The sequence below is a fragment of the Oreochromis niloticus genome, linkage group LG7, assembly GCF_001858045.2.
Source record: "Oreochromis niloticus isolate F11D_XX linkage group LG7, O_niloticus_UMD_NMBU, whole genome shotgun sequence".
NCBI lineage: Eukaryota > Metazoa > Chordata > Actinopteri > Cichliformes > Cichlidae > Oreochromis > Oreochromis niloticus.
Genome location: NC_031972.2, coordinates 4225993 through 4243011, shown reverse-complemented (window position 1 = coordinate 4243011; position 17019 = coordinate 4225993). Strand labels below are relative to the sequence as shown.

Sequence of the window (17019 nt, the reverse complement as noted above, 5' to 3'; positions counted from 1 at the left end):
GCTGAGGAGAACAAAATAGACCTGTCCTCTTTTCTTTTCTCTGCCTCCGACGTTTCTTTTTCTCTCTTTAGCTCTGCCTAGGAATGGTTGCCATGACAACCAAGCTCAGTCCCCATGGCTCACCTTTTTTGCTTTTAAACATTTATTTTCTTATTTTAATGAACCTAAACTAGCACATTTGCTCATTTTCTACATTTTAAATGTTTACTGCTTTGATGAAAGCTTCATCTTTCTTTGTTCTTTCAACTTCTCTATTTTTCTTTATATTTGTTTGTTTACTTCACCTCACTGCTTTATTAATCAATCGCAGAGCTGAATTAGAACTCTAATTTGAATTAGTGTAGTCATCAGTCTAGAAAGAAGAAACAGGAACAAAATATACTAAAGCTCAAAGGTGAAACTTAAACTTTTTTTGTACAAAATCTGGGCTGTGCAAAAATATTCGGTGGAATAACTTATGGTCGGGTGTTTTCTATAGAAAATATGACAACACGAAACAGTGAGTGAAAAGCTGGTTGGAGGAAGACATCGTTTAAAAACTGGGATAATTTTACATTATAAATGTCGCTTTCTTTGCATATTTTCCTTGCGATCTGCACATGACTTCATGACTAAAGTTACACATATTTGTCTCTATTATTGTAGGGTTTTTACCTTATAATCAAAAGCACTGTTGTTGTGATTTGGTATGATATAAATAAAACTGACTTGATTTGAATATCACTGATAGGATGATTCCCAGGAAGGCAAATAGTGGCTCGAATTCTGTCATTGCATTAACTCTATTATCACTCTCACTCCCAGCCCTGCTTTAAAATTACACATAATGCCCTCTTTTGTTCTTCATTCACAAGGACCTCTTGCCAAATTACACATCTCAGTGTCGCACCATGGTAACCCTTTCTCACGTTGCGTTCTTGTCCCTGCTCATTTGTGTAGGGTTATGAAACCATTTGTATCACTTTTGATTATTACTGCGTATCTGTTCAGGTGAACCCAGGACAGATTAGAGAACTAGTGAAGGGATTTTAATAAATGTTTATAAAAAAGATGTTCTATGAATGATAGAAAATATTGGTGAACATCAGAAGTACACACACAGAGTACACATGAAATGCTGTGTGCTGCTGTTCCTTTATGCTCTGATGTTTCTGTTTGCTTCTTTTTACCTCTACCCCATTTCCTCGAGGCGAAGGCCTCCGTTGTAATTAAAATGTGTTGTTAATCCATTTGGTTTTGCAACACAACCACCTTTGTACCTTTTGGTACAAATTTGTATTACACAAAATACATCATTTCCCTGATATTTTAGATGTGAATTAAATTTGTTAATTTTCAAAGGCTTTGAATTATTTTTGCTCTCTTCATTACTTTTATTTTATTCGACTGTGATATCAGTTCCAAAGTCTGGGCTGGACGTCAGTGGTAATAGTAGTTCATCAACTTGGAGAAAACTTTCTGTATTCATACACTGGGCTTATATAATGTAGGTAAAATACAGAAAATGGGTGGGATAAAAACTACATGAACAGAAAACCAGGAGTCAGTCTTGGCCGTTGATATTTATAAAAAGTGATCAGAGAACATAACAATAAAACCCTTGTGAATCTCATCTGAATGAGGCCTAAGGCAGCTAAAAACTCAGTTTGTCCATGTTTGTCACCGTGTCTGTGCTGTCGGGGGCTGGACATTTTGCTGCTACAGTTGGAACAAACTGTCATGAGAGTAGAGCTACACGTGGATTTCCTGTATCTGTGTTAGTTATGCGACTCTGAGGGGAAGGTTGGAGCCAGTGTGCTTCAGTCATTCAGTGACAGCGAAGCGCTTTAAGTGGATGCAGTTACGGTATAGAGGCTTCGAGTGAAGCTTCCTGTCAGGAAATCAATTGCAGAGCCATGTGGAGGGGAACCATCTGATCTGACGGACAGTCGCTCAATCGATGCTTGGAAAGTGGGACAGCACAGGACAGCAGAGGGACAAATATGACGACATAGTGTCACAGAACCCAGGTTTAAAGGTTTACAAGGCCAACATAAACCAGCAGAAGCCCCTTTAATAAAAAGCACTGACGCAGAAACAGTTGTGTGATGTGCAAGTGTCACATTATATGTACTCCCTGCCTTGTATTGCTATAGTTTGCTCAACGTGCCCTAAAGGCTTTTCGGTCACTGATTCCAACACTTTAAGCAAAAGTGCTGAGGCTCAGCTTCCTCTCCTGCACGCAGGGTACAAGGTTACTGACTGTGCTCGAGTGTATTAATTAGACATATGGCTGCCACACTTCAAAGAGGATAACAGCCCACCAAAGGATATGGATGTGGGTTTTTTCTCTGTCTCTAACCCTTTTTCACTGTGTTCACACACATCTATCTATAGATAGACAGATAGATATAGGAGGAAAAAATGTAACTAGTGTAAGAAAAAAAAATGTTTGCTTACAAATAAGGACGTTCAGTCACAAAGGTGGAAATCAGGGCCGAAATATGTCCAAAAGGAGCTCTGCTGTGCGGGTGATTCTGTAACTGCCAACAAGAATCTTCACAGAACTGATGTTCCGCTTCCTGCCCAGCCTCAGTATGAGCACACTGAACTTCACATAACTAGCTGCTGCATTTTGAGTCTGCCAAATATCCCATTCTTGCAAAAGAAATATCTCCAGGACTCCCGAAGGACTTCGATTGGCACAAACTTTCACTTAGACTCAAGGATGAATTTATTCACTTTTAGATCTCTAAAACTTCAAATCTGTCCAATATTTATGAATTTATTTACATTTGAATGCTTTTGAATGTATTTCCACCATGTCAACCAGAGTTTAAATTAGGCTTTTGTGGCATATTTAGACTTTTTACTTTTTGAGGATACAAGAAGTCACAGGGTGCTGCTGAACATTGCTGGTTAGCCATTTATGCTTGAATTTAATGAAATTCCATGGATTTCTGTCTGTTTTATATTCTATACCCAACATTTTTAAAGCAATCAGGACTGAAAAGCAAAGGAGATTTTGCCACCAGTGCTAAAAACAAGGGTTTGTTGTCCATTTTTGCAGAAAAAATTTAGGAGAATTTTTTTTTATATTTCAGTCATTAAAAAGCATTTTTAAAGCCTGATATAAAACAGGCTTTTAGTCTCTTTGGTAGTTTTTCTCTTTTTTTGGTATGATGTATAATTTATTTTATAGCTCACTCACTTAAGTATACCAATGCTCAAATTTAGGGATTTTGCTTTATCAGGTGTGCCAAAAAACAAGTGTCTGCTGGGCCTAACGCCCGCTAATTCAAGTCACTGAGGTGGACCTCACAGCCATAGAAGAATCTGTTATTAAAAGTCAAGTATTTTAAATCTGTTATTTTGTGCCAAATATCAGACGTCTGAGCGTTGCACCTGTACACTTTATAGATGTAAGCTTGTTAACATTAGTCAGTAACTTAGCACTTCACCTCCTCATCCAAATACGATCACTTACAGCTCCAGAAAAAAACATGGTGCCAAAGAAAATCCGAACTATGAGGCTTCAGCATGTTGAGTCTAGAAATCAATGAGTGTTTCATGGCAGCTACATCAATTATTTACATATCATACATTCAACAAGCGAAATGAACAACCTTGGGCTCTAAGGATAAATGACACCTGGGAGAATTATGAGTCATTGCATGGCACTGTACCAGAACTGCCTATCAAGACCTTGTGGGAGCATCACTAATGCCAGCCTGCTTAAGAAGGAAGAGATGATATAGCTGTGTTTCAGTCCTGATACAAAACAAGTTGTTTTAAGCTTAGAATCAATAAAAGTCTCGTCTCTGGTGTTCTGCTTTAAGTCACCTTCACTGAGCTTTTGCTCCACCGGATCTTGTAACCCTTGTTCTTCAGTGAATTTGAGCCTTAGCACACTGTCGACAGCTTCACTACCCGATTCCAAAAGCCTCTCTGGGGCAGATTAACTTGTATGTCATTTATCAAAATGCTGAAATATGTCTCAGATTTTGAAACAAAGCCACTAAAAAATGTTAAACAGCAGCACAGCCTGTCACTGAACAGCCATCTATCTCGTCCTTTATCTGCTGTCTTGTTTCATTCCTTGTTCACTTGATCTAGTCGTTCAGTTTTTTGTGATATTGAGCTAAGTAGATGCAATTCCTAAAGGAGCTTCCAGCAGATGTTAATCCTGGCTGGCACGACCCAGCATTCACTCCTACAACTCACAACATCTCCTTCATCTCCATTACCTACGCTGTTAGTTTGGGGGTGGAGAAACACACCTTCACATGCATGTTTTTACTTTTTAATGCAAAGAAAAAAAAATCTCAGCATTTCTTAAAAATGTTTTTAACTCACAATTAGTAACTGAGCTATTTCCACTATTTGAAATGAGACTTTTAAATATTTATAGCTGCTGAATGTCTGGAGATAGCTGAGAAGCTACCTCAGAGCCAAGCTATCAATGTAGGAGTGGAAGATTAAATATTAAATATCAGCTATCGGCTCCAGACAAACGCACAGCGGCACTTTCTGTTCTGGCAGAAAAAGTTTCCTCGTCAGAGAAATCAGATGAAAGCTTTGTGTCTGCAAAAAATGCTTCACCCTGGAGACAGAAAAGCAGCTTAGAGACAATAAGTAAAGTGCATTCATACTCAGGATATGCAGAATGTAACGTGACCTGAATCAGACAGGGTGAATTTAAAAAGGAAAAACAGCATAGAGGATACAAGGAGGGTCCGGTCACACAGTGGTAAGCTCACACTTTTGACAGCACATTCGCTCAGAGCTCTATTTTCACCTCATGTCTCAGCGGGGCGTCAGAGTCAGGGTGTGAGAGGGTCTGAGTTTGTGAAGAGAGCTGGACTTACCACAGCAGTGAAATGATAACGCTTACATCAGTTTAGATGTGACGAAACACTCCGGTTACTGGCAGGTTCCTGAAGACAGATTTAAGCGTCTTTAAAGTATCTTCAGCTCGCACCAGAATTCAGTTTGAGACCGATTTAACTTTGTGTTGTATTTTTCTTCCTGATGAATGTCTCAGTCCACTCAAGCTGCACTGTCATGCTTCACTCTTTTCAGGTCATATAATACACTCACACTCCTACTTTGGTGACCATGTCCATGTGACATGTCTGCGCTGTTGCTGCCCTGCATCACTGCCTGCTGTTTCAACTCCTCCAGCATTCACCATTCAGGATGTTTACCCATTACTTCCCAATTTCTATTTGCAGGAAATGATGAGCTTTGACTCCAAACTAATAATTTATAACAGACCTAATATAATATAGGTATGTGTCTATTTTGGTTGTATGGTTCATGCTACTTTGGGTCTTTCCAACTTTAAAGAGAAACAATGATGTCTGTTTATAAAGCTTTAAAATTTGATAAATTAAGTCTTTGCAAAAACGCCAATACTGCACGCAAAATCACGGCCAGTAAAATTCACAAATTACCACGACGTGTCCTGCAGTACATTTTTAAAATCATACAATAATGTATAAACCCCCACAGGCACATGCAGGTTTATTATGTTTTGCCAGAGACATGGAAGCCTGGGAACTTTCATAAACCAAATCTTGATTATGTTATATAAATCTTTAAGCATGACAGAAATTTGTGTAATATTACAACAAATTAAGCAGCAGTTTCTTCACTTTTTTACACACTGATTACATTTAGACCTCAAACACTATTTGATGAGGTTTAGGGGAAAAATATGTTTTTTCATGTAAAATAGGCGATAAACACTCCTGAAAAAAAACTCCAACTATAACAAACACTGCATTTTATATCTGTGAGATGCAAGTCGCTTTGAGAAAACAATGGGAAAGAGAATGAGCTTTATCTCTGATTCATCTCAATCTAAGAGCTGACATTCAGCGTGTATTCCTCAGTTAAGGATGCTAGACTTCCCTGCCATCATTTTTACACATAACTTAAGTAAATGCCACACTTATGTCCTGAAATATGTTCCCAGCTTTGAAGGAGTTTCTTGGGTGGATGAGGAGTTTGCACTGCCTGAGGTGTGATCCCACAGCACATACAGTTATTCACCTCATTAATTCCCCCTTAATGGAACTGACGACATGTTCAGAGGTAGTGTACCGGGTCCTCTTTAGCTTTTCCTTCCAGCAGTTTTGGCTGAGTAAATCTTTTCTTTTTGATCATCACCTTGTTTCACACACACAGGGGTGTGTTCACAGCTGCAACTGTACTCAGCAAATTTGCAGAAAGTTGAATAAGATAACTTGAACTGATGTTGAACAGCTGCAATAAAAAAAAAAAAGCTGAGGCAACACATATGGGTGCCTGTAGCTGTTATTCTCCACCACTGTGTAAAATCATGACCTAAATAATAACATTATACTGCTACAAGTTTTAAACAAAGACTCCCAAAGGGACAACAGCCCAAGGGCGAGCAGCTCTTCACACTGAAGCAAAACTCGTAGGTGTTGAATACTAAAGTCTTACAGCTCGCTTCTCAGTGTTTGCTGATTTGGCTGTTTCCATGTCTTTGCAAAGTCAGAGGCTGAGTCCTTTTCCAGACTGTTCCACCTTTTTCCCAATTTCCTTTTTTTTTTGTCTAAACTGGGCGTAGGTGCAAGACACAGTTTCTCCAGTGTTTACAGCAAACTTCATAACCAGTGGTTACTTTGAGCCAGAACACAGCTTATTAAAATAACAGTGTTGTGCTGTCAGCACTCAGCACCGAAAAATACCAAAAAACAAAAACAGGTCTGGTTTGAGACTGGACTAGCTGTTGTACTCGCTGTCCTGTGTCAGAAAAGCTTAAAAAGGAAAAACATAAAACATCAGTAGAACATCTGTGAAGTACTCTGCCACCATAATTTTAATGATTTGTCCTTTGGTCAATAATTTCCTTCTCTCTTCACCTGGACGTGGCATTTTTTAAGTGACGTGGCAAGTCACTTTTTATTTCTCCCAATAAAAATGCTACAGTGTGATGAAGGGAGCTTTCTGGGATTTTCATACCGGGATGACTCAGCGTGCATCGAGACAAGAGTTTTCTGTGTAACTGCTGATCCATTGTGGAGCGAGACCCGCTGCAGGCTATGGAAACATTTCCCCAGACAGTGATGCGTCGCTTTCTTTACCTGCAAACTTTGATGGACACTGATGACGGGACGCTGTCTCAAGAGTTTTACGTGAATGCACAGCGGCAGGTGTTCACGGTAAATGAGGAATAAAGGCCCCGGGCTGTTTTTCATTGTGTTCTTTCAGTGTTGGAAAAAAAAATCCTTTACTTTTCCAGCGTGACAATTCCCACAAACAGAAAGGTTCTAGGAGTTGTAAAATGCTGCCAGAGTTTGTGTAACTTATAGAAGAGACTGAAGTGATTGAAGGTTTTCACTGAGTGCGGCTCTGCATCGTTTGCTCTTCTTGGGCTTCTTCTAAAAAATATTTCCTTCACATTGCAAACTTCACATCCTCCTCTCAGTTATGTCATGATGCTGCAGAACTGAACTTTTAGAACCTGCTAACAGGTGTGACATTAACCTCTCATCTAGGATGAAGCCCAGCACTATCATCATCCACGGTATTTTAGTCACCAACATTCACACGTCATGACTTGAATTTATTTGGCTCATGCTGAATGGCACAGTTGGATCGTCCGGCAGCGGCGCTGAAAAATGCAACCAAATGTCCCTTCTAGTGATTGTGTTTCTATGGTCCGCCCACGGTGCTGTAGGACGAGTGCCAGCAGGACAGACGGGCAGACAGCGTGTGGTCACCAGCAGTACACTGATGGGGGAGGGGAGCGGTCGGTGGATTCTTTCCTGAACCGAACAGAGAACCAGATGCCGAGAAGCGAAGACCAGTGAACCACACTGAAGGGATGAATGGTTTCCTGAGCAAGCCGCAGTCACTTCCTCCACAGACACATGGGTTTAATGCCACTACCACTGCAAGACAGGCCATAACCCTCGACCCCAACAGCAGCGATTGGCCCTGCATTTTATACCTCACTGAGACTGGAGGTGTTAAACCAATCAGGCAATGAGATGGAAATTTTGAGCTAAATTGTTAATATTTGTCACATTTAAATCTATTTAATGTTCTTATTTTTAGATCATTTTAGATGCACATAAACATAAAAGTCTTAGAAGTGTTGTACTTGCCTACTATTTAAAGACTAGGGTAACACTAATAATTTGAATCTAATACACGTGTTGTTGTGTGGACTTAATGTTCTCTGATGTGTCGTCATTTGTCTGTGTTGTGTAGATTTGTCGCTCGTTAAGCTGACCGGTCCTGCTTTAGGCTGAGTGTAGAACCAAACGCCCACTGATACTGGCATAAATACACTGCTCAAAAACAATTTAAGGAATACTTTTTAGTCAGGCTACAGCATCAAGTCAGTGAAGCCTGTGAGGTATTGATCCTATCAGTTAGGTAACAGTTAACATACAGGTTAATCATGTTCAGCTGTTTTGCTCTTAAATGAAATAAAAACAGGTGAACTAGAGGGGCAACAATGAGACAACCAGCTAAATAGGAAATTTACAGGTGGAGGCCACTAACATGTTTACCTCCTCATCTTGTCTGACTGCTGTTTCACTGGTTTTGTATTTAGTTAGAGCAGGGGTGTCCAACTCCAGGCCTTGAGGGCCGGTGTCCTGCAGGTTTTAGATGTGTCCTTGATCCATCACAGCTGATTTAAATGGCTAAATGACCTCCTCAACATGTCTTGAAGTTCTCCAGAGGCCTGGTGATGAACTAATCATTGGATTCAGGTGTGTTGACCCAGGGTGAGATCTAAAACCTGCAGGACACCGGCCCTCGAGGCCTGGACTTGGACACCTCTGGGTTAGGGTATACAAACTACCTGTGCAGCAGGTAGTCCACTCTTCCAGGATGCCACATCAATACTTTCCACTGCCAGAAGGTTTGCTGTGTCGCCCAGCAGAGTTTCGAGAGCGCAGAGGAGATTCCTGGAGACAGTCCACAGAGGGACGCACAGACCTCTAGAGGCCAGGCAGATATCAAGATGAAATCATTGGACCCAGTGTGAGTTACTCTGGGTGCATGACAATCCCAGCCTCATGTTGTCAGAGTATGAGGCAGCTCCTGGAGGATGAAGGAACTGATAGCACTGACTACCCCCCACACTCACCTGACCTAAAGCCAGTCAAACACCAGTGGGACATTAAGGTTCAGTCCATCTTTTGATCCAATCATTCCAGGTTGCACCTGAAACTGTTCAGGAGCTCAGTGATGCTCTGGTCCAGATTCACTTTTTTGAGCAGTGTGCATGAAGATATGCAGAGAGATAGAAACAGTCCAAATAAAAAAGAATGCAAAGAAATATATTTAAAACAATGCATTTCTCATATTTTTCATGACAAAAAGGTTGCATATTCAACAATATATTTTTACATTCACATTTTCGTTCTGTAACATTGCAGCATTTCTAACTGAAGCCTGAATTGTTGTGCTTGTTGCTGCTTGACAGCCATTTGAGGGAAATATGAGGAGGTGCAAGAGAAACACGCCACATGTTTTATTTTTAGCTTGATGGATTATTTTCCTGATATGTCAGGCTACTATTTTTATTCTAGACAAATAACCCAACACTTAACGCTTAATCAGTAATCAAGAAATGATCACATCACTATTTCAGTACTTCTCCTGCTGCTTTTCTGATGAGAGGTGTGTCCAGTTTTCTACTGATTTACATCTGGACCTGAGGGCAAAGTCATGTTTCTCCATATTATATGAAGCTGTTGCTCGTGCTGTGCCAGCCTCCATTTTTAATAAATGCCCTCCATTAGTGACCACAGAGTAGCACAGAGCTGGCATTCAATAACCAGTATGTAAGCAGCAGCATTCTCTTATCGATCGGATCACTTTTACTCTAATACACCATGAACATTCTGTGTCTTATACTGCAGCGACTATGTAAAACCCACAAATTTTGCTCTTGACTAAAGATGACTTACAGTCAGGAGGAAAAGTGAGTAAACCCTGGTGTAATGTTGCTTTGATATCAAATGTTTCAAACTTGTCACAGTAACTGTTTTGCCTCCAAGTAAAAGCCTTCTAGAAGCAAATCTCAGCTCTTAGGATCTATTTTGGATGATCTCTTCGAGTATTTGGGCAGTGATTACAAATAAAATAAATGACAATTATTTTAATTCATTTCAAAGGAACATAAAGACTACATGCATAGACTCACCAGACAAATCTGTTTGCTGACTTTGCCACACATTTTTCCTTTGGAACTTATTTTTCTAACAACATATTTGCCTTACAGAGCTCTGCCATAGATTTTAATTCATGGAGCTTTGAGAGGCATGTCTGTCTAATTTAATGTCTCAGGTATTTGTTCTTATGTGATATTAAAGGTCACACAGTAGGAATTCAAAACAATAAAAATCTGTGTGCATATTTCCTTTCTTCGGTAAATAAAACATGCTCAGCCATGCTGGTTTTTTTCTTGGGTTTGCTCTCATGCTGGAATATTCCTCTGCTGCCAAGCTTCTGGAGACTGGGATTCATCTTCTCAGCCAGTTTTTCAATATAGCCACAGGCACTTTTGATACCGTCTATAAATGGTTAGCACCATTTCCAGCAATGCAGCCTCATATTATCACTCTGTCACTCCATGAAAAACACTAGTCAGTGCCTTCTCCTGCACTTCTCGGAATCAGCTGATTTTTTTTGTATAATACTTCTGGCATATTTAATGAATTCAACTGAAAATTGTACCATTCTGTAAATTTTTTTTCAATATTTTCCAGAAGTATATATGGATGGGAAATTAGATACTTTACCAACATGCTTGAGCCCTCATAACATCTTAAGTACAGGAGATGCAGATTTTCAGGGCTTAAAAGATGTAATCTCTGCTGAAAACTCATTCTATACATCTGCTGTTTTTCCATTCATTTTTAGTCCACCAGTGTTCATCCGTATGTATTTTTGAGCTAATAAAATCTATTAATGGGAACTATAGTCAGATGACATACATTAGCTAACTTAATGATTGTAGCTCTTGAATAAAAAATATCAGTGAAATAGATTTTTAAAAAAAAGATAAATGATAACATTTACTGATTTTATTCTGATTGCGATGTTGAAAAAGTGCTATTATTGTTCCTACAAGTGTACTTCATTCAAGTCCACAGGTTTCTAGATGTACTTACTTTCACTGTATGAAGCTTCTCTTTGTAATATATTCTCAATAAATAGTTTTCAGTTGTTCACAAGACAGAATACTCAACTAATACTGCAGTTACCGTGAGGTGATACAGCTTTGAATCATTTGACATTAAAGGGATATTCCTTAGAAGCATACTCGGTTTTGTTTGCAAACTATATTTTAAGCACACGGTGAAGCTCTGCAACAAAGAGGCATTAATATGCATGCAGAGATGTGTGGAACATGCAGTTCCATCCACAATGAGTCAGTCACACAGGATAGTCAGCACCAAGGCTGGCATTTCAAAATTAATGGGTGACAGCAATACGTAACACACACACCGAGGGGAAAAAACAAAACAATGTGTGTGATGACGAGGCATGCTGATATGCTTTAGTAACATTAGCAGTTTGGAGAAAGATTCATCTCCAGTCAGGCCTCATAGACTCCAACATGGAACTGAAACTTTACAGAAATATGAATGTGAAAAGGATTGTTGTGTGAACCAACAAAACTGAGTATTTAAACACATTAAACTGAATCAGTTAGGCCCAAAATCAAGACAAAAATGACCAGGCTAGCATCAGCTGTCACAAGCTAAGTTTCAGCTGATGTTATGAAAGGTGAAATCCAGCATTTTATTTGTTTGTTTATTTGTTTTCATCACATTTTTGGGATTCTGTATTTATTTAGAGCGAAGATTCCTCATCAAGCATCAAAATAAATAAATGTTAATAGTGTGACGTACAACCCAAGTTTTCTAAAAGTTGCTAATCTGTTAAACTACAATCCTTAAACAACATCATCCTTTAACTAGAAGTTCATAACTATCAGGGCATTCCTGCGTATATCTCTGTACTGATTTATGATTCTTTATTTATAATTTAAGATGTAATCCAAATATCAAGCCTACATACAAGAACTGGGATGTAAACTGTGTGGGAATTCAGTGGTAAGATAACAAATAATGGTATATATGAAATCATTCACTGTCATTTAAAACAGTAGTATTAGCATCCTGTAAGCACGAGCTTAGCAAAAGCCCAGCTTTTAATGTACAGGTTGAATTTAAACTCTTCAGGTGTTTTCTGTACAGTCAGAATTAAATAGAGTGATGCATTTAAAAATATGCACATTGAAGCGAAGAAGAGTCTGAAGGATGAGCAAACTGCACACGCTGGAAAAGACTCATAACACACAGTGTGTCACCTGGATGAGGTTTCTGCCAATGGTTGTAGAGAGAATTTTCAATTCGAGAGTCTGGCGTTATTCCCGGCCTAATTCCCAGTATCTGTTCCAGTATCTGCTGTGTGTTTTTTTCTTTTCTTTTTATAAATAGATATATATATATCGAAAGGCAGATGGACTGCTCCTGTCAAATGCATATTTGTTTAACAACAGAATTATGGTTTTTGATTGGATTTATGGGCATTTGCTGGCTGCTGCAGAATGAATGCTTGAAACACTGGTCTGACTGATTGACAGAATGGGGCGAATGGACAGAAAATGCCATAGATATATCCACTCGGGTTGGATAAAGGAGAGACCTGTGTGGTACAGTATGGTAGGTTATGTAGGTAGGTAGGTACAGTGGCTTTACGATCCTACGTACATGGTCTGCAGGAGGCTTTGTGGAACCGTGCAGCCAGCCTTGGGAGGGAAGTTCCAAAACAATCCAGGCCCCATCTAGCAGCAGGTATAAAAATACAAGAGACAAGAACTACTGTACTAGCGTTGGTGCATTGCAGGTGCAAAGGCAATAATAAAATTCACAGGTTATAAGAGGAGAGGTCATGCAGCAAAGCTACAGATAACAGACAGAAAGAATAATAAGACAGGCGACAGAGGTCAATAAGAAAATGCTCATTAAAAAAAATTGGGGGGAAAAATGAGAAGGTTAAATTATGGAAAAGGACTTTTCTGTTATTAGGTGAGTGATACTTAATTAGTAAGATTTTCAAATCAATAAAGAAGCCATGGGGTTTCTAATACTACATCAACTGACTTTTATTGGCCTCTAATAGTGGCCAGAAAGACATGCAACAACTCTTTGTCATTTACATAAATATAGTTTCCAGGAGACACAAGGATGCTACCGGGTTAGAGCAAAGATCCAACACAAATGTCTAGCAAAGGGGAAATGTATCAGCATGCAAAACACAGTAATAACAGTGTTGCTTTTGCAGTGGCTCGCTCTCAGTGCCAGTCTCATTGTCTAGCTATTGAAAATGCCACTGGGGGGAGGGAGATGGGGGGAGCGGTGGCCTGTGGAGCGGTGCAAAGAACCCAAAGAGCAAGAAGAGTTGTTTCCAAACAGAAGGAACCAGAAAGCGAGCAATGAAAGCCTCACATACCCGACATCTCTTCTAAGGGACAGTTTTGTTACCCCCATCTGAAATTTAGGTTAATCTTACTGTTTTGTCTAAGGAAATGTCTTAACAGAATAAAAGTGTGTAGTCGAGTGGTATATTGAGAGCTGATGTGACTGCTACGCACCTCACAGTCAGTTTAAGTTCTGCTCAGAGGTTAAAATTGGGGAATTAGCCATTTAGCCTTCCTTACTAAGTAGTTAAACGTTCTAGAAGCATAATTTCAGCAGTATGTGATTTCATGCGTTTGTCTTGTATTTTAGAGAAGAGATCACCACGTAACCACACTGTCAAATCTCACAACATGTAGCCTCTGACTTCAGCACTCTATCTGTTATCTATTAATTCAAAGTAATAAAGTAATCCCCATCCAAAAGTCAAACTTTTCTCTTTGCTTTGTTTCAAGCAATTTACTTGTGACCAAAGTATTGTGATTTGAACTAGTCGGTGCTTTATGAAGATCAACTTGTGGCTAAAAGGTCTTTAAGGTGTGAAACCCCTTGAAGTTTATGCTGACAATAGCAAAAATATCACCAGTGCTATCCCTCAGCCTCCCAGTAGACGCACGTTTGACATAAATTTGAAAATTCTACGTGAGATCTTTTCCTATTTAGGGTCTTCATAAGATTGTTAGAAAACTTCACCTCCTACCTTGATCTTCAGTTCAAGGTGAACAAATAGAAAAGGTTAAAAGATTCATGTGACTGCAATGTCCATTTGTTATGTGACTTTAAAATCTATCATCTTCTAGTTTATAAAGCATTTTTCCATTTAGCATGTAATTAAATAACAACATCAACAACACTAAGTCTAACCCTGGATGGTCTGGTCAGTGTTAAGTCCTTAATGAATTATATCTGCGCCTTATGCATGTGCAATTGTATGTTTGATATGCAGATGCAGATATATGCAGATAGCTTCCTAAGCAGTGGCTTCTTGCTAGCTTTTAAAGCTCCTCTGACTTACGGCTTGGTACTGGGACTTTCCTACTACTTCATATGCTTTGTTTATCTGAGAGGTTGTCTTAAATTTTTCATCTGGCTGTGAAATTTCCCCAATACCTTTGATTTTCGTGAAGTCAACAAGATGTAAAGAGCTGGAACCTGTGGCTAGAACCAGCAGGTGAAACATGGAAGCAGGATCGCTCGTATCTTATTGCCATTTTGGACACATAGTAACCCTTATTGTGCTTATAGGGATAGTAACCTTTTTACTTTGAGTTGTAGTGCAATACACAGTGAGTTGGATGTAGGGAGCAGTAAAATTACGAAAAATTATGAGCTGTTAATCGGGGTATAGTAGCAGTAGGTGACATGATTTAAAAGAAAAACCCAAAACTGCATCTCTTCCATTGGAAATTCAGCAAGATTTTAACTCATGTTGTTCATACTTGTAGAAAATTCTGGAATAATGTAATTAATCTATATCCCCAAAAAACCCCTCTGGCCAAATATGGACTAACTGGTGTGAGCTAGCATTGCTGTGTAGCTCGTGATGAACAAGAGCAGGAGCGTATTGCTCTTTGTAAATCTATTTATAAACTGCGAGCTGAGAAACAGACCCGCTCCCGAAGGGGAGACCAGCTCGGCTTCAGCGGCTGTTTCATGTTCTCAAGAAACAGCAGGAAAAATACGAGTCAATAAGTTTCATAGTAGCTTGAAATCTGAACATAGCAAAAGATGCATTGCAAGAAAATGATAAGTGGAGAGCAGTTGCTGATCCTACAGAGAAATTATGTAAGAGGTCCAAATAAAAATGGGACATCAACACTGTTGCTTTTTTAAGGATATGAAAAATGCACTTTAATCTGTTCATCTGTTCATTCTACTGCTGGTGTGACGCAACAAACCTCACTGTCCTGATCAAATCTGCATATACGTTAATGTTGTCTTATATGGTTCTTTAGTTTTTAAATGCGATCACCCAGCCTCTTTATTTTGACCACGATGCCCCGATGCCTTATGATTCTAATCTGTCAGGTCCTGCCAAGACCACTGAGCCAAATGCAGGCACTTTCAGGGCACCACTAACACAAGCCTGCACCAGATTCAATCAACTTTTATGACTTCCACCTACTGTCGATTCATCATCCAGCTGACTCAGTCTCCTTCAAATCCAGCATTGTTTTCTTTAGCACGCATCGCTCCCTCCCCTGCCATTGCCAAAGTCAGACACATCAGAATCAGATGATCATTAAAAGCATCAAGACTTTTTTTTTAAACTACAACTTTATAATCCCACTTCCCAACACAGGAAAATACAATATAAATGCAAAGGCTTTGGGTTTAATACATAATAATAATCCTGTCTGGTTTTCTAAATGTCGCACTTTGGTTCCTGTGGGGTCAATAAATTCAACCTCTTGACATCCTGTTCTCGCCAATGCAGAGGCTGGCAACAGGGGTGTGTATGTGTGTGTGTGAGAGAGAGAGAGAAAAAGTATAAAGCACAAAGCTTCAGCAGCAGCATTCACATACACCGTGCCAAAATTCCCGTCCTCATTTTAACATCCTCCTCCTCTAGTCCTCAAACACAAAGCAGCCTCACTGCATCCGAGCTCAAATCTGAGGGTAGAGTCAAAACACGAAGCTTCTCAAAGAGTTCACCTGCAAATGACTGTTTGCCACTCGGGTAGAAACTGTTGAATAAATATTACAATCCAGGCAGACAAAGCTTTACGGTACCTGTAGTGTTGTTCAGAGCTTCTGTGGCCGCAAAGTCTGGTGTCGCCGTGTTTTCTGTGTCCGTCCCTCAGGCTGCTACAGACTGGCTGAGTGTACGTCTCAGAGTGTTTGTGCGTGAATGTGTGTGTGTGTGTGTCTTCCTGTGGTCGCACTAGAAATGAGAGAGAAAGAGCTCTCTCACCCTCCCTCCCTCTATCTCCCTCCCCCTCCTGATGATAAACACAGAGCACGTGGCTTCACCAATGATGCAGCACGCTGACAATCACAGCACCGAGAAGCGAGGAGAGAAGTGAAGGATGAGAAAGACGCTGGTAAAAATATAACAAAGTGAGTCTGGTTAAAAGGAAGGCGTGGGAACGTCCGTCTTGTTCGTCATACGAAAAATCCAGAAATCTCTCTTTTTCCTCACCAGTTTCAACAACCAGTCATCTGATCTGCTTCAGACTCTCCAGGTGTGTTGCAGGACACATGAGTAGGTGCACTGCAGAGTCAGAGGTCATATGGATGACTACAGTGCCTGCGCTACTGTGTCTGTGTGCAGGGGGAGGGGCATATAACAACACACAAGCGTGTTTGAATGACATTCATTGACATTAAGTTTAAATAAGTGCCAAACATTATTCTGATTGTAAATCTAAGCCTCATAAAGATAAAGCCGTACATATCTTTACTCAACACGATCTGTTTCCTGCCTTTAATGTTCTGTGATAAATGATTTAATTTACTCGTGTTTTTTCGATTAGTGGTTCTCGAGAGAACTACTAAGAGTCTGTAAATGTGTCATTGTTTAGTTTTTCTTTGCCTACATGTGACACATGTG

General features: G+C 39.7%; 1 protein-coding gene across 4 annotated transcripts in view; it reads right to left on the bottom strand.

Moving 5' to 3' along the window:
• Positions 1 to 16354, bottom strand: part of ndrg4 (NDRG family member 4) — a 62998-nt gene extending 46644 nt beyond the window's left edge. For 2 of the 4 annotated variants that reach the window (XM_005449275.3, XM_005449279.3), the window contains exons 1-2: positions 16200 to 16354; positions 12759 to 12832 (exon numbers count right to left, since the gene is read on the bottom strand). In XM_005449275.3, the coding sequence (XP_005449332.1) occupies positions 12759 to 12832 (74 nt within the window). In that variant the 5' untranslated portion in view covers positions 16200 to 16354. The remainder of the gene's footprint in view (positions 1 to 12758; positions 12833 to 16199) is intronic. The other 2 variants (XM_005449277.3, XM_019360849.2) reach the window with 1 other exon arrangement.
• Between the last annotated feature and the right edge of the window lie 665 nt (positions 16355 to 17019).